We start from the raw sequence: 22,119 nt of genomic DNA on the forward strand, positions 1-22,119 counted from the left end.
AGAGAAATGGTGTTGGCTTTTGAGTGTGATTAGTCTTGTATACCTCATTATGCATAAAGATTGGACGATTAGGTAGTAGCAGGAAGATTTGACGACCAGTGTATTTGCAAGAAGATTTGATGAACAGACAGTGTAGTAGCAGGAAGATTGGACGACGAGGCAGTAGCAGGAAGATTTGACGACCAGTGTAGTAGCAGGAAGATCGGACGACCAGACAATGTAGTAGCCGGAAGATTGGACGAACACATAATGTAGTGGCATGAAGATTGGACGACCATGTAGTAGCAAAACATGCTACTACATTAGCTGAGCCACTGAAAACCTGCTACTGCACTTACTGAAGCTGCTACTACACTAGCTGAACCACTAAAATCCTGCTACTACATCTGTTGGAAGTGTAGCTTTCCAGCAAAACATGCTACTACATTAGCTGAGCCACTCAAAACCTGCTACTACTTCTACTGAGATGTTAACCTCTGCTACTACTTTCTACTGGAATGTTAACCCCTGCTACTACTTCTACTGGAATGTTAACCTCTGCTACTACTTCTACTGGAATTAACTGCTACTGTACCATTTACTGAAAAATCTCAAAATGAGAGATTTTTCTCTTCTAAAAGCATATTTAATTAGTATAGGGTTAGTTTGGTAAATTAAAACATGACACATGGCATGCATAAAAAGGATTGTCCTTAATTGTTAAAAACTGTCCTTATTTGTTTAACAACAACACAAGTGGATTTATTTGTGTTTCAAATCTTTTTGGAGGATGTATATGTGATTTGCTATATATTTTACTACTACTGTCAATTGAAATGTGCTACTGTCGAGTATAAAGGTGTTACTGCTGATCAAAAGATGCTACTGTTGGTGCAATAGTTGGTGCTATTGCAATTTTTTCAGGCAATTCTCTGATTGCTACCGTGCTGCTACTGCCGACTATGATGCTTACGCACTGCTACTGCCGACTATGATGCTAGCGCGCTGCTACTGTCGAAGCTGCTATTGTCCAAGTTGCTACTGTTGAAAAAAAAAAAACCTGCAACTTCAACATAAACCTCCATCAATCCATAGAGCCTGATCTTCTTGTTCCTAAGACGCTCCCTCACAACCTCCATTTTAATTACTACCTCAATTCAACAACCTGAAATCAAACTACTCAAATTTCCCTAATCACAAATGCACAAAACTGATTCAATCCCCAAAAATCCACTGAAATTACCTTAGAGGCCGCAATCAAATCGTGACCGACGAGGCATCGATGATGTTGTGATTGATTCGACGTCGTTTGGCAAGTGAGATCAAGGATCTAGGAGGACAAGGTTGGTGAAACCCGGAGCTTGTCGATGACGGCGGATCTCACAAGGCAACGGTGGCCGGCGAGGACGAAGAATGAGAAATAGATATGAGAATCATCCTGCTATTCAAAAGCCATGGCGTCGATCTCCACCATCGTCGTCAATCTCCACCATCGTCGTCGAACTCAATCCATGGGAGGAGCTCCGATGCTTCGAACGACGACCAGGCTAGAATGAAGGAGGCTGACGAACGTTGCATGTAGGGTGAGTTGGATGCTCAGGTCTTCTCTAGATCCAGAGAGAGAGAGAGGGTTTGTGACAGTGGGTGAGAGAAAGAAGGATAGGTGGCATGGGAAAAGTATAAATTTGCTGCGAAGTTGGACATTTTGGTCATTTACTAGCGTAGATTTAGATCAGGCTCTGTATTATTGGATTGTGGGCCTCATGCTCATGTCCTAATTTGTATAAGAAATACGAGAAGTGGTTTTTTTGTGTTTTTAAATTTGGTCATGTGTTACTATGTAATTTACTCATAAAAAAACATACACACCTAACACTTAAATTGATTTTGTGAAAATCAAATTACATATATGATATATGGTCTAAGCCTTAAGATCATGCCTTGGATTCGTCAGATTTACTGAGGACAAACAGGCTAATGGTGTAACTTTTATTTTAGCTCAAGAAGCTAAACTATGTAGTTTAACAATTGATTTCTTTTCTGTTAGTACATCCTCCTAGTGATAATTTAATCTTTGACTGTAATGATGTTTGGTTAATGAATTTGTCATTTCCTAAAAAAAAAAATGCATCTACACTAATTCAATTCATTGATGTTATTGTTCTTGTTGTTGTTTTATTATTATATACAACTGTTTTACATTCGTCAAATTAGTTGGGCTTGCTCTTACAACAATTTGTATGGACCTAATCCAAATGAGTCTTGTATATAGTTGGCCAGGAATTATAACCAAGTCAAAAAAAACTTAATTACTTGTGCTGCTGCTTCTAACTTTTGAGTTGTTCCTATATATGCCAAAACTAGACAAGTTTTTGGATAAGTGGATTTGCCCAAATGGAATCGTATTTACATAGAAATGAAAGCATGACCCAAATGGATTGGTGAAAGCAACCCAATCCTAAAGTACTACCTAAGCATGACAAATAAAAAAGAATTTAAAACCAGATGTCATCTCATGCATACACTAAACTGCATCTAACCTGTAATTATAATATGATTAATTCTTTTCAAAACAGAAGGAGACCAACTATGAACCAACGTAACTAATCTAGACCAAAACATTCCCAAGTTTCTTACCAATCCAAACAATCCTCTAACAAATTTAGCTGCTCACTTTTTCTTACTTTCTGTTTCAACTCTTTTATCACCATCTTTCAAATCAAAGCCATATATAAACCCATTTCCACACTCCACCTCCATCACTAACCAACCTCTTCTTCTCTCCCTCTTCTTCCCTTCTCTGCCACTCAAATTGACCACAAGCAACCACCAAAGAATTCAAACATGAATCACAGTGACCATGTTCATTTTGCCTATTACTTTGCCATCTCCCTACTCACCACGTTTCTTATTGTTCTTGGTCTTGTTCTTCTTCTGATCCTCCTCTGCAAGAAGAAACACACTACTGATGATCAATCCGAAGAAGCGGTAATCCCAGCTAGGATTTGTCCCCGAGTGTACCCTTTAACCGATATTGATGTCGCCACGGATGGCTTCAACCGCAGAAGAATCGTCGGCGAGGGCCGTTTGGGAACTGTGTATGCTGCAATATTCGAAAAGGGGGAGATAGCAGCCGTGAAGAGAATTCATCCGAGGCTTGTGTTGGGAAATATTGGTTTCGGGTTTTCAAGAACACTAAGCTGTCTCTCATTGGCTCAACACCCTAATATAGTCCCCATTGTTGGATACTCAGAAGCACCAGGTGAGAGAGTCATTGTCATGGAATTTGTAGGTATGGTTTGTTTGGATTTTTACTTGCATCAAAACCCAGATGGGGGTTCTCTGTTGGATTGGAAACACAGGCTTAACATTGCAGCAGGTGCAGCAACAGGGCTTCAGTACTTGCATGAAGGAGTTGCTCCTAATATTGTTCATGGATGTGTGAAGGCTTCAAATATCTTGATCGATGTGAACTTCTATGCTAGGGTTTGTGATTATGGTCTATCATTCTTGGCACCAAAAGAGAAGAGGGGTTTAGTTGGTTATGTGGATGATGAGTATTGGAGGGGAGGTGGTGTGTGCAAAGAGAGCGATATGTATGGTTTTGGGGTGGTTCTGTTGGAACTTTTGAGTGGGAGACGATGTGAAGAAGGGTTTCTTGTGAAATGGGCATTGCCATTGATCAAGGAGATGAGGTTCAATGAGTTTCTGGACCCAAGACTTGTTTTTCCTCGTGACATTATGCCTCTTGTTAGAATGGCCAAAGTTGCTTCGACTTGTGTTAGTAATTCCAGAAAGAGCAGACCTTCGATTAGTCAGGTTGCAACTATCCTCAACAATTTGGAGATAGATTCAACGTGAAAATTTGTGGAACAAGTCATTTTGATTGCTTAATTTTACACTTCATTGAGCTTTTGATATTTTTTTTGCACTTTTCCAGCTGCATTATTTGCCGGTTGTTCCACATCAAAGTCAGTATTATCATGAGCTTGCATTAGGAAAAGGTTGCAATCCTTGGTATCTAATTAGAATTAGGTAGCTATCTACTAGGTATCGGAATTTTGGGGTTTTTCTTTTGACTTGTACGCTATTCTTTAATTACGAAGAGTGTAAATGCACATAATATGGGTGATATGCAATGGTTTTCACATTTGGTTGGTGACTTGGTGTGTTTTGGATGTATGGGAGAAATGTTTGAAATGAAAGATGGGACGGTGACTTTGTCTATTGGTGCCTAAAGAGGACCCAGATTTTTGTAGTTTTCTTTGAATTTGATTCTGTGTTGTTTTTTGCTTCTTATTAATTCTTCAATCTGAATGCACATATTTATAAATAGTGTACGTATACATATAAATGGAATATCAATTGGTTAATCATATATATTTAGTGTGGATTCACATTTCATAATTATCATTGTATGGTTGTTGGGTGTAACACCGAAAATCTAATGTTCGTTCTTTGATATTTAGGATAGACTATTATTATAATTGATGATTGTTGTCTTTTGGCACCATTTGATCGAAGGGTGAAGAACAAAATATGGGTCTTGATTGTTGATGTTATATTGTACTTATATAGTTGAACTTTATTCGCAAAATATGTGTTTTATCTAGCCCGGCAACCAATTAGACAGCTAGTGTATATTGCAGGTTATGCAGAAGTTAGAATTTTAATCTTTCGAATGGGAGAGTTGAGTAAGGAGTATATATTATCATAATATATCTATCTTGTATTGTGAATTCACTGATAAAATGGAAAGGATCAATTGCAAATGAATAATGATTATATATATATAGCCATTTTCAGCTGCGGACGTCCGCACCAATGGTTTTGGTGCAGATTTTCATTTTTGCACCACTTTTTGATTGAATTTCCTCATCTCCACCGTGTAGTATCTAGATAATATTGTGTAGATCATCTCTGCAAAATTTCAGCTAATTTGGTGATCATTAAGGCCCTCAAAATTGTGTTTTTCTGTTATAAACATGAACGGTTCATGTTTCACAGAATTCAGTCCGTACATTTGTTTTTCGAGTTTGAAGGCCTTAACGATTACCAAATTGGCTGAAATTTTGCAGAGATGATCTACACAATATTATCTAGATACTAGACGGTGGAGATGAGGAAATTCGATCGAAAAGTGGTGCAAAAATGAAAATCCGCACCAAAACCATTGGTACGGACGTCCGCAACTGAGAAAAATCATATATATATATATATATATATAAAATGACCTTCGATTAGTCATTTTGATTTATTTTCCATACCAGACTGATATGGAATAGAAAAGGTTTTGGTATTTCCATATAGGTGTTTGGTTGATATTTTAATTAAATTAATAATTTATTTTCATTCCTATTACACAATAGTATATTTATTAGGTCATAATAATGAAATTGAAAACTACACAACACCAAATACATTAATTGGAAATCCAAGCTTGAAAGAAATGATTACTAAACTTCATATACAAACGATTTAACGAGCGTTTTACCCTAGGCCACCGCTTTGGTATTTCGTCAAGATTGCTAGCCCTGTCCGACAACACGCCTAAAGGCGACATCGTGGGACTGGACGAATGGGGCTTGTCTCCGCAATAGGCTGGTTTGACCGAAGCATGGATGGTGATCCGTGGACGTCGCCGTCGCGGATGCGTGGAGGTGTTGAGGAGGGAGAGCGGCATTGGGTTGGCAAGATGGTGTCGCCCAGCCTTGAAGAGAAGCGTAGATGGCCAAGATGTTGTCTCACGGTGGTGCCAAGGAAGAGGTGGTTGCCTGGTGGTGATTATCGTGGAGTTTCTATGGTGAGTTCTAATGTGCCCGATTCGAATTAGTTTAATCAAATAGGGTTGTGGCTATTTCGTTTTGATCCGAGGAGGGGAGGCACACTTTGTTGTCGAGATGGTGGAGCTAACGTCGGTGGTGGCGCTGGCGCTGATGCCAGTGGTGGAGCAGTATGAGGGACGCAAAGGCGATGGAGGCGGTGCAGATCCTAGTATCCATGACTTGGGCTTGGGTTGGTTGCTTGGGGTTGGCCTGCTATGGTGGGCTAGGGTTTACTTTGGCCCACTTCTAAATATGTAGCTAGTCTATTTACAATAATTCTTTTTTTATGAGTCTAAGCCTTTTGTGTCTGTGTCTAATTGTTGTGGTTTGTTCCATGGTCTAATTAAGGTTCACTTTTTTCTTTTCTGTATCGAATTAAGTGAGTGGAATTTATAATGAATGATGCTAGCATGTCAAGTCCTTAACTTGCTCAAACGTTTGGCAAGGGAAGACATGTATCCGCGCCATTCTAGCTTCTAATCAAATAAATTGACTGTAAGGGCCCTTCCATCAAAAAAAAAAAAAAAAAATTGAAGCTTTTATTTCCAATAACATATTTTACTAATTGCAAATGTGATCTATTTAATGAAATATAAATTTTTTAGATGGCTAATTTTTGTAATTTACCCTTGACGGTGTGAATGAAAATATTATACCACCCCTTACTAGGTAATTCAATTCAAGTTTTATGAAGGAATCAATTTCCAGTCATATCTCATTTTTTGTTTCCTTTCCAATCTTTATTATCAACACGTTAGAAGGAAAAATGAAATTAATTATATCCATACCATGATTTCCTACCATACAAACGGCCAAACAGGGCCTAAATGCAAAAATGAAAGTAAAGCAGTAACAACTATCAGCAAACGAGAGTGCCACATAACTGAGGGGACTGGTAAGAACTAAGAACATCTTTATCGATTTGATCTATAACAAAATCAGAGACGAGGAAAAATTCTGATTTAATTTTGTTGAAGGGAAGTCTATCATCGTTGTTGTCTCTACTCTCTTATATCAATAATATAATATAATAAGCCCCAGGATGTTGTTGTTAGCATGGCCCAGAGCCCATGATCTCTACCAGGCCCTGGCTTCCTCATTTACACATTTTCTTCATCTTAAGCTCCATTGCATAGTACGTATATGTTCAATGCATATGCTTTGACGATTATTATTACTTTCAAAAAATAAGCCCTATAATGATTTGGCGATTAATCATACGTATCATTTATTTTTATTTTTTTATGCAAGATTATTAGGTCGGCCGAAGACAAGGTGTAGGTATGTGTAATCACCTCGGCCCAGGGCCAGCCCCGCAAAACACTATCTTTGTTCTTCATAAGTTCATAAGATTCGAAAGAAAAGAAAATCAATAACAATTTAACAAGAGAAACAAGCCAAATGCGTGACAATATATTGTTCAAACAAAAATGGCATTTTCTTTGTTTTCATCTCCCAATAATTTCGATCGGTAAACATCACACCGTCATGCAATGCAATCAGTAATTGCTACACAATTAACATGCAAATCTCAACATCCATCTCGATCTCTCTTATTCATGCTCGACGTCAGTCGTTACATATATAATTGATTAGAGTATATTAATTCATTCCTCCTCATGGAAAAGAACTATATATCATTTATTTTGGACAACCCTATAGGCTATAGCAAGCAAACAATAACCACGTACATTCTGTTAGAGAACTTAATTTGCAGTCATGTTTTTCGCAAATTAAGTCGGTCGATATGATAGCCGATGCTTGCCTTCATTTTATTTTTATCGAAAATAACTATATATGTTGTAATTTACAACCAGCTGGTTACTTTGTCTGACTAAAATACCATCTAATGTTTATGCTAGTTTTTGACGATTCTCATTTTATTGAAACTTCTAGCTAGTAGTCAAAGATGTATCTACATAAGGGCTATAGTGGGCTATCCACCCCAGATTTTGAGAAAACATTGTTTTGTTGCATATTTATAATTAAAAAATTTAAATTATGAAAACTAACCCACCCCAAATTTCTTTATGTAATTAAACTTAGTCAATATGATTTTTTTATATCTGATTATATATATTGTTTATTTTATTAAAAGCAGTTGCTCGTTTAGTATATTTTAGGTCAACTTTTTTCTCTTTATTTATTTTTCTTTGTCATTGTATACGTCTCCATTCTCTTCTGCCGAAGCTGCCAAGCTTTCTCTCTTTAATCTGCATGTATAATTCTTAGTTATATCGGTTATCCTCTTGAAGAGTCTTGTACATGTCATATGACTTAGTTCTCAAATCTCAATTGATTAATGCCTTGATAGTCTCAATATCCCATCATCCCATCACACTGTATTTCTATTGATATTCTAATTCTAATTTCAATTGTTTGCTTACTAATTCTAAGCCAAGTGCCAAGCTTTCTCTCTTTAATCTGCATGTATGATTCTTAGTTATATTGATCATCCATGTTGAAGTCTTGTACGTGTCATATGACCTAGTTCTCAAATCTCAATTGATTAATGTCTTGATCAAATTTAGTCTCAATATCCCATCATCCCATCATACTGTATTTCTATTGATATTCTAATTCTAATCTCAATTGCTTGCTTGCTTGCTTACTTTATTGTAGATGACTAATGCTAATGTGTGTGTGTGTGTAGTTGTAATAGTACCAACGTTTGATTCATAGTTATTAGATTGTGTTTTTTCATCCAGTTAAGTTTAAGGATTATACATTCGTTTACTATATTGTTAGAGCGGTGATTGTGTGCTTAGTTATTAGATTTTGTTTTTATTCAAGAGCATATGGTTCAATTTGAGTATGTATGTTTTTTTAACTTTAACTTTTCTTATCGAATTTCTATAAAATGTTATAATATTGATTTTTTAATGATCAGTTAACTATGTGATTATTTGATATGTTTTTAATCTAAAATATGAAACGTAAAATATAAAATAAAATAAAATAAAATAAAGAATTTTAACAAAAAAATTTCAGCCCACTCCAACTTAAAATCCTAGGTCTGCGATTGCTAGTATAATATTTGATCTGTATGTTGGTTTTTGACGATTCTTGTTCTTTTGAAGTACTTCTATGCTAATAGCATATAGAATAACGTACAGTTCATCTACCTTGCATACATGGCGATTTCCCAGAAATCTCTTGTTGCATCTAGAATATATACGTACTCGATCTGTTTTAAAAATTAGAAATTTAGAAATGTATGAAAGCCTGCCAAGAAGTCTCTGGCTAGCTCCTTGACAAATTAAATATGAATATTAATTAGTCCAAGTCAAGTCTCTCCTTGACGGATTCATTGACGATTAATTCATCATGTAAGTGAAAAGTAATTGCTGATTATGTTTCCTGAAAGTAACCCCCATGTATATATTCGCAGAAAGTCTTTGAATCATTACCTTTATGTCACAATTTCGTTGCATTTTTTTCTACATATTAATTCATGGACCAAGCTAGCTATTTGACTGTATATGACGATCCTCATCCAACTAGATATTTCATAAACTACAGCCTGGTTTCGCTTCAGTGGAACAGCAGCAAAATTCTGTGCTGAAGCAAATAGAAGCGAATATATAACTATCAATCCAAAGCAAGCTGACAAAGTCCTTCTATATAAAACCCTAATCCACACGTTAATGCAACAAAAATCCAACACCAAAGCTTCCTTCCCCAGGAAGCTTTCTGTTGCGTGGCTTCGCCCAGAAGGCTAGCTGCTCGTTCATATATATGCAGATCGATCTCATATACGCGGCGCAGTTATCCTCTACAACAACAAGTCGTATTCCCATTGCATAGAACAAGTCCAAGTGGCATAGATATTGACGTGGCTCGTGCTGATTGGTAGGTGGTAAGCTTCTTGAGGAAGAAAACCCTAAAGACTGGCTACGTACGTAGGTACGTATACGACGGTGGACGATATCGTAGTCGTGCTGCCAAAGCTAAAAGTGACATGTATTTGATCGATATTAATAATTTCCTGTCAATAAACGAGGATTCATAATTCATACCAAGATTGATAGCTCTTCATGCAATGTGGATTGAATTGGGATTAATTAAGATACACTCTTTATTAGTTGTTTTGTTTAGTTCAATTTATATAAAATTTCTTGAACTCAATCTTGGACAATACGTATCTATTTCGACCGTAATATTGTCTCTTCGAGATTAAGATAAAAGCTTACAAAATATTGAAAATAGAATTTGGAGCAGACATAGAGCATTTTATCGAAATTTCCAACCACCAATGTGTATGTTCTTAATTAATTTGATTCCATATTTTATACATATATTCTGATGGGAGAAAGAGAAAGACAGTGATCGATTCCTTGCTTGGGATTAGAAGTCTACGTGAAGAAAAAGAGAGAAAAATGGGGAATATACAACAAAGGTAGCTAGGTTGGTATAGTATGGTATCAAATAACTTCCCTCCAAATATGCAAACAATGTTGGCTCGTACGTATGTGTCTTATAAAACTTGTACACTATATACCATATCTTTAGGGACACTCTAGGTTGACACTGCAGCTAAAGCCTCCAAAGAGGTAAAACGTCTCCCAGAGAATCACCTATATATGTTGCCCCCTCTCCACTCTAACCCTACCCCCCTTTTTTTTTTTTTTTTTTTTGCAGAAATATAAATGAGGGTTCTTGTTCTTTTTCGATAACAATAATTAGGGTTTTGTGTTTTGCTCTTCGCCACAAGTTAAACCCTTGTTTAGTATTACGTGGGAAAGAAGAAGAAGAAGAAAAATATACCTGGCCAATAAGAAACCAGCCGCACACCGTTTCTCTGATCCGAGCGTGTACACGCAAGACAAACCAAATTAACTTGCCCTGCAAGCAACCTAATACTATTTCTAGAAATTTCTTGCTCTAGATTTCTTTTATATTAAAGTTGAGCTTACTCCCTAGCCTTTGTTCTTCTAATTACTTCTTCTCCTGGATCTCTCTCTTCGAAGATTAAACCTCTGATGGTGAAGCAGACTGGTTAAGGAAAACGTGCTCGAAAAGCGACGGTTGGCTTGCTTGCTTAAGAAGAAGGACCTCTGAGATCGAGTTTGGGAAATTTATATAGAAAGAAAAGGTGGAGGAAATAGCGAGAAACCAATTTGGGGTCTGGTATGAGCGGCCTCAGAAAAAATCAAGCAGCGCAGAGAAGGATCAGATCAGCAGCATGACATGGCACTCAGATGAGGAAGAGGAAGAAGAGAGGGCAGCAGTTCAGTCAATAACTCCCTCCTCTGCAACATATCCTCAGCAATCTAAGAATAATAAGAACAATGAAATATCATCATGCCCGTCTTGTGGCCACCCTATAGATTTTCAAGACCAGGTGATTAATACTGATAGTTAATTTGAGATTGTTTTGTAATTTGAGATTTAGTTTTGATTTTTCCGTTCGAGTTTTTTTGAATTTTTGTTGGTATTAATTGAAGGCTGGAATTCATGATTTGCCGGGACTACCAGCAGGGGTGAAATTTGATCCGACGGACCAGGAGATTCTTCAACATTTGGAGGCAAAAGTGCTCACTGATACCAGAAAGCTTCATCCACTCATTGATGAATTCATACCAACGCTTGATGGAGAGAATGGAATCTGCTCTACCCACCCAGAAAAGCTACCAGGTTAATATTTACATATATTTTGTAAATTTTTTACAACTACTAGTGCTTGGCTTATTAGTTCTTTGATTTTGAGTTAGTGTTACTAGAGAAGTAAAATTGCAGTGGAAAAAACTAGAATGAAGAACTCAGTTTAATTTAGCTCAAAGACGGAAGGCATGGAACATTAATGCTTGAATTTTTGTGTATCATATGATTTGGGTTAACATGAAATTGACAATTTTTTTTTTTACTTCTTGTGTAATCAGTGAATATTCTGAAAACTTGCAATTTCATATTTTGCATCTTGGTATTTATGTGTCTATTTCTAGATATCACATTGATGATAACATCTAACAAGCACATGAGTTTTACTTGAAAAAACAAGACTTTGGTTGTTTTCATTTTTTGAAAATAAGCTACTGTTATATCCAATATTAGAAATAAGCTTGCTATAAATATATAAATGCAATTGGAGTCACGTACCAGATGAACAACTAGCAATTAGCTCAGTGGATTTCATTCGTGATATAGGATAAGGTCAAGTCCCATCTCTTCGATCACCATATTACTATTTGTAGTAAGCTGCTGATTATAGGCTTTACTAACAATACATTTCTTCTACTGATCTACTGGTATAGTGTGGTAGACACTTCTTTTTCCTGGTTTGTTTTGGTACCAGTTATCTTATACGTACATATCTTCCTTTTAAATGACAAATTGAAGTCCATTTATGCAGGAGTTAACAAAGAAGGACAGATCCGCCACTTTTTTCACCGACCCTCAAAGGCCTATACCACCGGAACCAGGAAGCGAAGGAAGGTTCACACCGAAGAAGATGGAAGCGAGACAAGATGGCACAAAACGGGCAAGACAAGGCCAGTCCTAGCCAATGGAGCAGTCAAGGGTTTCAAAAAGATCTTGGTCCTCTACACCAACTACGGCAGGCAAAGGAAGCCCGAGAAGACGAATTGGGTGATGCACCAGTACCACCTTGGCAACAATGAAGAAGAAAAAGATGGGGAGCTAGTGCTATCTAAGGTCTTTTACCAAACACAACCTAGGCAATGTGGTACTGGCACTCCAAGTATCAGAGATGGTGGTCCTCCATTGTTGAATCCATTTGATAGCCATCATTATAAAGGTCAAGTGAATATTCGTAGTGGCCAAGATGGGATTCCTCTTCCTCTTCCTCCAAAGAAGGCTGGTGTTATGGAGTATTACAATCATAATCATCCTGGTCCTTTTATGAACTATGAGCATCCTCATCTAATTCAAGGAGGCCAGAATAGGGAAATCCCAGCTCAACTAATTCCTAACATGGTTCTTCAAGGTGACGGGTCTTCGTTGTTTCGATACAATGCTGCAGATACAAGCAAAGGAAACTAATTGAGAGGAAAATATAGTCATGGGTCTATATCATGACCATGGATACATGGAAAAGTTTTATATCGAGGTAGCTTAGCTAGTTTAGAGCAGCAGTGACATTATACCTTCTTTTTCCCATGCCATTATACTCATCTGTTTTTGATTTGCACATTTATATAGTTTTGGTTATTGACTTGCTGCTGTACAATATTCCAAAGATAACTTTCTTATGTGGAAAAGAATCATAGATTCATATGATAACATCCTAACAAATTCACATACGGATTACTGGACACATTATGTGTGAAGCATCCTGTAGCCCTTCTGTTTTTCCCAATTCCATGTTTTAATATACTGTAGACACATAATTTATAATCCGGGTGTGGGGCTGAGTCTTCCAGTTAGGCTGGGTTCCAAACCCTTTATATAAAAAATAAAAAATAAAAATACTGTAGACACATAAATTTAACGAGAATAATAATCATTAAATTATTCGGACGTCGCATGGGCCCGACAAATTGCATACGTGGCTCTTGAGTTGGTAAAGTTGAAAAGTCGTCGGAATTGACACGTGGCAACGTGTGAATGGTCGGTCAACAACAAAACCATTAATCCCGATTAAATTCAAATATTAAATGTCAATCGATATATCAATCAAATCAAATTGATTATCGAAAAGGAAGTCAGACATTAATCCCGATTAATGTCTCTTGAGCTGGCAAAGTTGAAAAGTAGTCAGAATTGACACGTGGCAACGTGTGAATGGTCAGTCAACAACAAAACCATTAAGCCCGATTAAAATCAAATATTAAATGTCAATCGATAATCAGATATCAATCAAATCAAATTGATTATCGAAAAGGAAGTCAGACATTTAATCAAATTGATGAAATACCTTATCAGTCATAAATAAATCGATCACTTAAGAATGATTGATTTAATTATGGTAAATTAAATAATTAAATCAATCAATCACAAGTGATTGAATTAATTATATCATTAAGGAAATACAATTCAAATGGTGACCTCAATGCATTCTATTTACGGAGAAGCATCGATACTATAAATACCCTATCTCATATCAAGAGGAGGACTTCCGGTAAGAGAGAACAAATTACTCCCGAAAGTTCAGAAGTCTCAAAACACTTTGTGAAGAACTACCAAGGTTCCAAATAGCTTGTTCTTTCACCAATCTGAAGGCTTAGAAGTTGTCAAACTCCGAAGAGTCACCAAGCTGCCAAATAGTCGACACTTCAACATGAAGAACAAACCAGCACGTGAAACCGCTCATGGATCAAACCTCCACGGCCCTTGATCAACCGTCATCTTCAAGTCTTCAAAAAATCAAAACTTCTATCAAGTTCTTAAACAAGCTTGTGGGTAATCAGCAAGCACCGAACACACGTGCCGATTCATCTGCCATCAAAGCCGAAGAACGTTCACCACGTGACACCTCTCGTGGCCAAATCCGATCTTAATCAAGCCTTTACGGCCCTTGGTTAACTTTCTTCTACAAATCGTCAACACGAAAAGAAGTCCAAACTACGACCATTCGATTCAAGATCAAGTGCTCGTCACCCTTAGATCAAATCGACGTCAGAGATCGAATCAGAGGAAATTCTTGTTAAAGAATACCCACAGAGATTGTAACCCGCAAAATTCATCAATACAAATATGTTATTTTATACACGTGTCTTTATGTTATTTGTCGCAGATAACTTCGTGTTTACATATACATTCAACCAAGAGTGGTGACAAGATTTAACATATTTCGACATGCAATTACACTTCATTGCACTTTGGTAAACCCTTCTTCTTTGCAAACACCATAGCTCGATCTCACTTTCGCTATGGAGATTTTGTCCTGTTCCATGTTGAAGACAAAATTCTATTTATAGCCTTCCGAGTTCTAATTCCTTCACCTTGCAACTTGTAGAGGTGGCAAACGGGCCGCTAAGCACGAGCACGACATGTTTAAAAGCGGCCCGGCCAAACACGTTATTCTAATAGGTCGGGCTGGGCCTAGAAAAATGAGCCCATTGGCCCAGCTCGGCCCAAGCACGATAATTTGAGGCCTATGGCCCAGCCCGTTATAAAATATAATTTTTTTTTCTCATTTCTAATGTGAAGATAACATATTTATAAATAATAAACTTAGTTGAGTTTGAACAATAAACTTATTTGACTATGTATTTGGATTCTCCTAGACTCATAAGAAGTTTTTGCCTAAAAATTTATTAATCGTGAACAATGAGCATTTGTCACTTACTTCTTTAGTTTGTTGACAAAGAAAAAAATGATTGATAATTGTGTAAATTAGTTTTGGTTTGTAATCGTATCATGTATAATTAAAAGTTGAGATTATTAAAGTAGAAGCGGTGCTACAGGATATTCACCTAGACTATTTTCAATTTTTGGCCCGTTCTGAGCACAGCCCATCACGTTATGGGCTTGGGCCGTGGGTCAGGTCGGGCCTTACATTTAAGTAAATGGGCCAGCCCAAACCCGAGCCCGTTAAGAAATAGTCTGTCGTGGGCTGGCCCAAACATGGCCCGAAAACTGATTAGGTGGGCTGGCCCACCTCTACTTGTATGAATCAATTTGAGGAGTCCTGACTTCTGAAATAATCGAATGACAATGAGCAGATGATGATGACATCTTTGTTCATGGTACTATGATATAACCTTAATTACTCATTATAATCTGATGGAAACTTCGATTCACATGATTCTGAATCATTTACACGTTCATGCTTATTTGTTGGTCATATTTTAAACACTCCAAATTTCACTTTCAACTCATAAAACTGAGAAAATCGGTAATCAAATTGTTGCGCTCTGCCAAACGTTCTCTTAAAAGAAAATACAACTCGTTTAGATGAACAGCCATGGCAAAAACGAACAGATTTGTCATCCCAATTGAAGCAGAAACTAATTTAAGCATTGTGCAGTGATAGGAAACAGGAATTCACAAATTCACTACTCAGAGCAGCGAACTCCTCCAAAGAAAACCAAGACTGGTACTGGCTGCCCAGGTTACGTACTTGAAGCAAACCCACACTTACACATAAATCCCGCAATCGTCCAGACTGAGTCCGACCTAAAAAAATACATACCCACACCAGCTTTTAGACATGAGAACATAAGCTACGAATATAAAGACAACGTACTAGACTCGCCTAAGGAGTTATCATAGTAACTTTTTGTACATCAGCTCTACCATTCACGACTTCTGAACAATGCACTTCTCATATAGTGCGAGGATCTCCTTTTTGTTGGGGTTCCTTAGCTGAAGCAGCTCAGCACCAAAATTATGCTTTGTTAGCTCTTGCTTCAGTTTCTGGACTGTGAACTTTGTGTAGTCTTCTGAATTGGTTTGCTGACTGCGGCTATCATCATCTCCCCTGAATACTGAACCACCGTCTTCTGTTTGTGCATGCTTCAGAGGGCTAGTAGTACTTCTAGACCTCTTATTTACTCTTAAAATCCGGTCACTCAATTCCCCGTCTTGAACAGAGTCCACATCCATGTCATAATCGTCTACCCTTGAACGTTTCCCATGTGAAGCAGTCCTAAGCTTACTATCCAGCGCTGTTTCATTCAGGCGAACAGTAGTCAATTCTTGCTGGAGTTTATCGAGCTTTGCTTGTGCAGATTGTAGCTGGTGAGATAGGGCTTCCGCCCTATTATTTGCATCTGCATGTGCTGCACGTTCACTGTCCAGAAGACCTTGAAGGACTTGAACTGTACTAGTTCTCTGCTCATTGTTCGACTCCAATAATGATTCTATTTCTTTCTCCCTTTCTTCAACTCTTGCCTCCAGTAGAGAAATTTTATGATGAGCTCCCCTCTCGGATGCACGGATTCCATCCAACTCAACCTCCAAGTCTCTTTTCTCCCTTTGTAGACTCTCAATATGCCTCTCAGCCCTCTCAATTTGAGCCAACCTTTCTATTGCCAGCCTCTGCATCTCACCCTTTTCCTTTTGAGCTATATCTGCTTGAGCTCGTGCTCTATCGGCAATATCAGTTGCTCTTGTGGCCTCCTTTTCAGCAACTTTACACCTTTCTTGGACTTCATCCAATCTTTTGATCTCAGATTCATATGTCTGCTTCAGATGGATCTTCTCCTGTTCCAGAATCTTCTTTTCTCTTTCAAATGAATTGGCCTTTTCATTTGCAGCTTCTAATTTTTTACTCAACTCCTTGATTTCAAGCTTCCCTGATGATATTTCAGCATCATAACTATCCATTTTGGACCTGGCAGCCTGCAAATAATATGTGACAGTCAAGTGCAACCATTGGCACAAACACAAATGCACAATAGCTTGCATAAATCAGGCAGGCTCAAGTAGACAGGCGGCGTATTGAGTTAAACAATATGAACTTCAGGAAAACAACAGAGATAATAGAGTAACCCAAAAAGTGGGGGGGAAGAGAGAGAGCGGTTTTAACAGAACATCTTGAAACTTAAATTTACCTTTAGTTCCATCTTTAGAGTCGTTAAGCACTGCTCAGCATATTCGATCTTTGCTGTTTTTTCCTTTATCTCGTCCTCCTTCATATTCGTCAACAAAGAACAAATCAAAACCAGTTTCTAATTATATAAGAAACCAGAGAATTGGAGTGAAAAAATGTATGTAAGTCTGTGTGTGTGTGTGGGAGAGGGAGAGAGTGAGAGATGAGAGATCACCTTCTCAGCCAAACTACTTGAGAATTCTTCCCTTAAAGCATCTTCTCTCCTCTGTGTTTCCTTACTGGAACGTTCTTGGACAATTGCTGCCTTCTCCAGAGCAGCTTTTGCCTCTCGAAAAGCAATATCATACTTGCGTTTCCAGTCCTCAGCCTCCTCTTGGGCAGACTGAGCTTGTTCCTTCGCAGCAGCCAGCCTTGCTTCACCAGCACTACATCGGGACTTGAGAACCGCAATTTCAGAACCAGCTTGAGATTCCTCCGCCTTCTGCTTGGAGAGAAGGTGCTCGTATTTTCTTTGCCATTCAACTGCTTCTGCTTTTGCAGAATCCAAACTCTTTCGCAAGCTAGCACATTTATCTTGCAGAGAAGTACTATTTCCTTGCAAGTTGTTGATTCGAACCATGTATTCTTCACGGAGCTTGTTTTGGTCATTGAGAGCGTCCTCGTAGCGTTTGAGATACTCTGTCTTAGACTGCTTGCTTGCCTCTACCTCCTTTTTCAGTAAACCTAGCTCACCTTCCATGGCACGGCATCTCAACCTCAAGGAGCCATTTTCTGATTCAACTTTGTGAATTTGCATCCTGATGAGATCAAGGACTGGACCTTCCAGACTGTAAAATTTGGAAGAAAAAGGGAGGCAAATACATCAACAAGAAAAGCAGGCAAATAATTTTAATTTTAATTTATTTATTTTTTCTAAAAAGGTTTCTAAAAAGGTAGTGAAACAAAGAAAACAGACCTCTTTTTTAAAAAGGAAGCCAGTTGCTGCCATTTTAGCGGACCCCGACTTGCCTTCTCATACTCAGATATAAGGTCACCAAGAACCTAGAAGATAAAATGTGAGATGCACATTTCAAGACCCATTATTAAATATGTTGAATACATGAGGCAACTGATTGAAGACACACTTTACCTTCAAAACATTATCAATATTAGCATCACTAGCATGGCAAGCTCTTCTCAGCCTCCCTTCCATACTTTGTATAGCATTTAGACATTGCAACTCTGCCTCCATATACGCCTTCTTCTTATAATCCTGTATAGTAGCCAATTCAAATCAACGATATTTAGGAAAAAAAAAATTACGGACTTCCTGAGGCCATAGCCTATTAAGACCATATTTGTAGTAATCAGACCTCAAATTCCTTTTTGAGCTGTCTGTGGAGATTCCCTTCGTATTTTTTCCTAGTTGGACCGACCCCTACAGCACAATCGTTAAAAGCAGCCAGTGATTTTTGGACAGCCTCTTCATGAGCTTCCCTCAGTGCAGCCTGCAACATATGAATATGAGATATTTGAAACCATCCACAATCAAGGGATATTGCAAAGGAAAAGAGAGATTGCATAACTTACTTCTTCAGGCAACTTTGAACGGTCAAAAGCAGACCTATAGGCATCAACAGCCGAATCAAATGCTCTTCGGCACTCTGCTTCTTCAACACTCTGTAAATCAAAAATATGTAAACTAAGATTCATGGCAATCAGAAATGGAATACTGATCACTCTCATTTATTTTAGAGTAGTTAACTTGTTGTTCCCAAATTTAAAACCTCTCATTCATTCATTTCCGGTTCAGCAATTATTCCATATTAAAATGAAATTAGAATGTCCACTGTAAATTAAGATTAACTGAGTACAATTTAGACATCATATCCACTTGTCTCTTGATTTTCAAAACCTCCACATTTATACACCAAGAAAATACAGTCATGGAAGCAAACATAATGCTCATAGACACAAACCTGCCATGAAGAGGAAATGGTAGGCACTGCACCATTATTAAGAGCATCAAGATAGGACTGGAGGATACCAACTAGAACCGGCCCTGTCATCATAGTAGCCCCAACTTGCTTGGGCCTTGTTCGTTCGAAAACAAACCTTGTTAAAGCATCCAACCCTGCCCTAAACTCAGGCCTTAACTTCTTCAACTGCATAAAACTTCTTTAAGTTAGCATAGAATATAATGCAAAGAGAATAAAAAATTTGAGTTCATGAAGCTGAAAGAATTAGAAGAAAGCAGTGAATCACTTGCATCAATTTTATCAAGTCTCTGCAGCTCATCTTCCTTGTCCACAGGCCGTAAAAGAGTGAAGCACTCTCTATCTGGAAAGAGAGCTCTGATGGAGTCCCGTATCTATATCAAACATTTTTATGTTAGAAGTCAAACATGGATAAAAAAAATTCTAAGTGCAAGTGCTAAATGTGAAGATATAAATTCATGATAATGCAACGATATTTTTACAACTAAGAGATACACTACCTCATTTTGGGCAGCTACATCTCTTTTTCCTTGAAAAGGCCTCAACGCAATCTCTAGATACTCACGTGGTGTTATCTTTCTACCATCTTCTACTAATTCAAGATAGAAGTCCTGGATCCAAGACACTGGGGATTAACACAACTGAAGAAATATAGTACATATCCTACTAAGAGACCATTAAAAAAGCAATAACAACCAAAATAATAATGACAGTAGAACTACGGTCGCAATAATAGCAGGACTAAAAAACTGCTGCAGAGAAAAGAAATATATAATTCATAACAATTTACCCTTAGAAGCCAGACAAAAATTGGGGAGAACTGCCCAAGTTCAGAAGCTGTGGTTTTTCCCCCAGAGGCTTTAACCCGAATATGTTTGGTCATTTGAGTGACAAGAGCGAGACGATCAAGTGAAGCTTCATCTATACCACCCATCTAAGAGAAAAGCCAACATCAGGAAAACTGATAAAACAAAGATGGAATTGCATACTGCATCAAATTGCAAATATCTTTCCCCCTCCACACCCTAGCTCAAACCTATTTACATAAACCCTAGCCGAGCCATAAGAGTGCTTGAAACAAGATTTGGAAAACAAGTCATCAAGCATAATTAGAAAGCAACAGGCCACAAAAGATCAAAGCAGCAGCAGAAGTTTCCCTAACCTGATTGTAAATGAACATGCTGGATAAGAGAACAGCCAAGGAAAATATTTGTGTGCTGTACTTTCCCTGTCAAATAAAATAAGTTGCAATAATTGAAATTAGCTTACAACATGAAACAAAAATATGCCAATGATAAGGAACGGAACATATTTATAAAATGATGAGAGACAAATAGCTTAGTAAGTAAAGAACTGAGAGCTCACTGTCTGATCATAAGCATCTATTCCTTCAGTATCCAACAATAAGAGATTGTATTCAGTTCCGTCAAGGGCAGTTCTCTTTAAGGGTGCACTCCACATCCATAGTCCTTTAGTACATGGACGATGAGTTGATGCTACTTGAAATCCACTACTCCTTCCAAGGATCTGCAATACAGGAATATAAGCATAATTTTATATGACTTACTTATAGTGACAATAACGGAAGCAAACATCAATTAGAACGATCGTACACTTCAACACAGAAGTAACCTTTTATACAAAAAGACTCAACAAGACATTAGCTTATGGAGGCACTGAAAAGAAGATGTCCTGAACCATTACAAAGTTGAGAGAAACTTGACAGGCAAAAATACTTACCGAGCACATTCAAAAGACAGAGAAACAATAATAAAGGAACTGTTTCTTTACTAGAAACCATCTTAATGTCTTTAAGGTAATCATATACAACCTTACGATTCAGGACAATTATTGAAATTTGCAGCCCATAAGATACATGCACATCCATCAGTGAGAACCAACCATAGCCCAACATAATCGGGTAAAACATTGGCTAACCTTAAACCTGTTTCAAATGTTCTAACTAGAGCTAAACAAGGAGCATTATAGAGCTCAGACCGAAAAAGGCAAAATAGTCCAATAACATCTCAGCCTTTCGACCTGCTTCATGCCGTGAGCTTCATATAAAGATCAATTCTTCGGCACTCAGAGGTAAAGCTGCATTACTATCTCTCCTCTATAAATTACCACTAGCTAAATTAGCTAATAAGTTTATTTCAGCTCATTAATTCTAAATTCCACTATACTTACAGAAACCCTAACATCTCATACAATTAGAAAAACTTTACTCTTATCATAACAATTAGGGCAAAAGGCGAATCCTACCGTACCTAAAATCACAAACCCTAGAATTTCACAGGCAGAAAAACAAACACAAAAAGCACGAAACTTTGCACTAATTCGAATCAAAACGAAGATCTAACCTGGTTGAGAATATAGCTCTTGCCCTGGCGAGCGCGACCGCAGACGGAGACGACACCAATCGGCTCCTTAACGAGCTGCAGCACCGCGACGGCTTCCGGATCCATCCGGAACCTCCCATTCTCGTCGGCGTAGACGAGGCGAATCGGCCTCGCGGGCCCGGTCACCGACCGTGACGGCTGCGTCGGCGAAGGCGAAGGTGATTGCGACGACGAAGAAGACAGGGAGGAGGAAGATTCCGGCGAGGCTTCGGAGGCGTTGCCTCGTCTGAAAATCCCGAACATCTCGCGAAAACCGTTACAATTTGATTTGGGATTTCTGTGATTCTACTGGTTTGGTTTGATTGGGGAAAAGGAACAGAGGGAGGGTTTAAAATTGGGGGAGGGAAAGGGATCGAGGTTTTTGAGCTTTTACCAGAGAAAGAGAGAAGGGGGGGAGGGAAGTTACGAATACGGGTCTGATGGGTTTGAGTTGTCGTTCGGGTCGTTTGCTTTAAGGGAAGGGTTTTCTTGTAATTGTC

General features: G+C 38.0%; 3 protein-coding genes across 4 annotated transcripts; 2 read left to right on the forward strand and 1 right to left on the reverse strand.

The window, feature by feature from the left end:
- The first annotated feature begins 2,753 nt into the window (after positions 1-2,753).
- On the forward strand, positions 2,754-4,145 carry LOC101304947 (serine/threonine-protein kinase-like protein ACR4-like). The gene has a single exon (XM_004293846.1). The coding sequence runs from the start codon at positions 2,824-2,826 to the stop codon at positions 3,838-3,840; it is 1,017 nt and encodes a 338-aa protein (XP_004293894.1). The 5' UTR covers positions 2,754-2,823; the 3' UTR covers positions 3,841-4,145.
- Positions 4,146-10,706: 6,561 nt separating this feature from the next.
- On the forward strand, positions 10,707-13,079 carry LOC101305247 (NAC domain-containing protein 8-like). 2 transcript variants are annotated; one of them, XM_004293847.1, is made up of 3 exons: positions 10,707-11,148; positions 11,252-11,441; positions 12,157-13,079. In XM_004293847.1, the coding sequence occupies exons 1-3, from the start codon at positions 10,990-10,992 to the stop codon at positions 12,804-12,806; spliced, it is 999 nt and encodes a 332-aa protein (XP_004293895.1). In that variant the 5' UTR covers positions 10,707-10,989; the 3' UTR covers positions 12,807-13,079. The 2 variants fall into 2 exon arrangements, with proteins under 2 accessions (XP_004293895.1, XP_004293896.1); XM_004293848.1 differs by having other exon boundaries at positions 11,286-11,441.
- Positions 13,080-15,855: 2,776 nt separating this feature from the next.
- On the reverse strand, positions 15,856-21,940 carry LOC101305731. The gene is made up of 15 exons (XM_004293849.1): positions 21,602-21,940; positions 20,604-20,765; positions 20,401-20,466; positions 20,029-20,172; positions 19,739-19,849; positions 19,511-19,612; positions 19,221-19,406; positions 18,832-18,921; positions 18,615-18,749; positions 18,392-18,514; positions 18,218-18,303; positions 17,477-18,089; positions 17,264-17,341; positions 15,964-17,051; positions 15,856-15,884 (listed from the first exon to the last, which is right to left on the reverse strand). Exons 1-14 carry the CDS (start codon positions 21,881-21,883, stop codon positions 16,008-16,010), a joined length of 3,222 nt encoding a protein of 1,073 aa, XP_004293897.1. The 5' UTR covers positions 21,884-21,940; the 3' UTR covers positions 15,856-15,884; positions 15,964-16,007.
- Positions 21,941-22,119: the final 179 nt, after the last annotated feature.

This window comes from Fragaria vesca, linkage group LG3 (genome assembly GCF_000184155.1).
Source record: "Fragaria vesca subsp. vesca linkage group LG3, FraVesHawaii_1.0, whole genome shotgun sequence".
In the NCBI taxonomy this organism is placed as follows: Eukaryota; Viridiplantae; Streptophyta; class Magnoliopsida; order Rosales; family Rosaceae; genus Fragaria; species Fragaria vesca.

Coding starts and splice junctions, on each gene's coding strand:
- LOC101304947 (XM_004293846.1), top strand. CDS start 2,824: ATGAATCACAGTGACCATGTTCATTTTGCCTATTACTTTGCCATCTCC.
- LOC101305247 (XM_004293847.1), top strand. CDS start 10,990: ATGACATGGCACTCAGATGAGGAAGAGGAAGAAGAGAGGGCAGCAGTT. Junction 11,149..11,251: donor CTATAGATTTTCAAGACCAG/GTGATTAATACT, acceptor TATTAATTGAAG/GCTGGAATTCATGATTTGCC. Junction 11,442..12,156: donor CCACCCAGAAAAGCTACCAG/GTTAATATTTAC, acceptor CCATTTATGCAG/GAGTTAACAAAGAAGGACAG.
- LOC101305731 (XM_004293849.1), bottom strand. CDS start 21,883: ATGTTCGGGATTTTCAGACGAGGCAACGCCTCCGAAGCCTCGCCGGAA. Junction 18,922..19,220: donor CCATTTCCTCTTCATGGCAG/GTTTGTGTCTAT, acceptor TTTGATTTACAG/AGTGTTGAAGAAGCAGAGTG. Junction 17,052..17,263: donor CTCTAAAGATGGAACTAAAG/GTAAATTTAAGT, acceptor TATTATTTGCAG/GCTGCCAGGTCCAAAATGGA.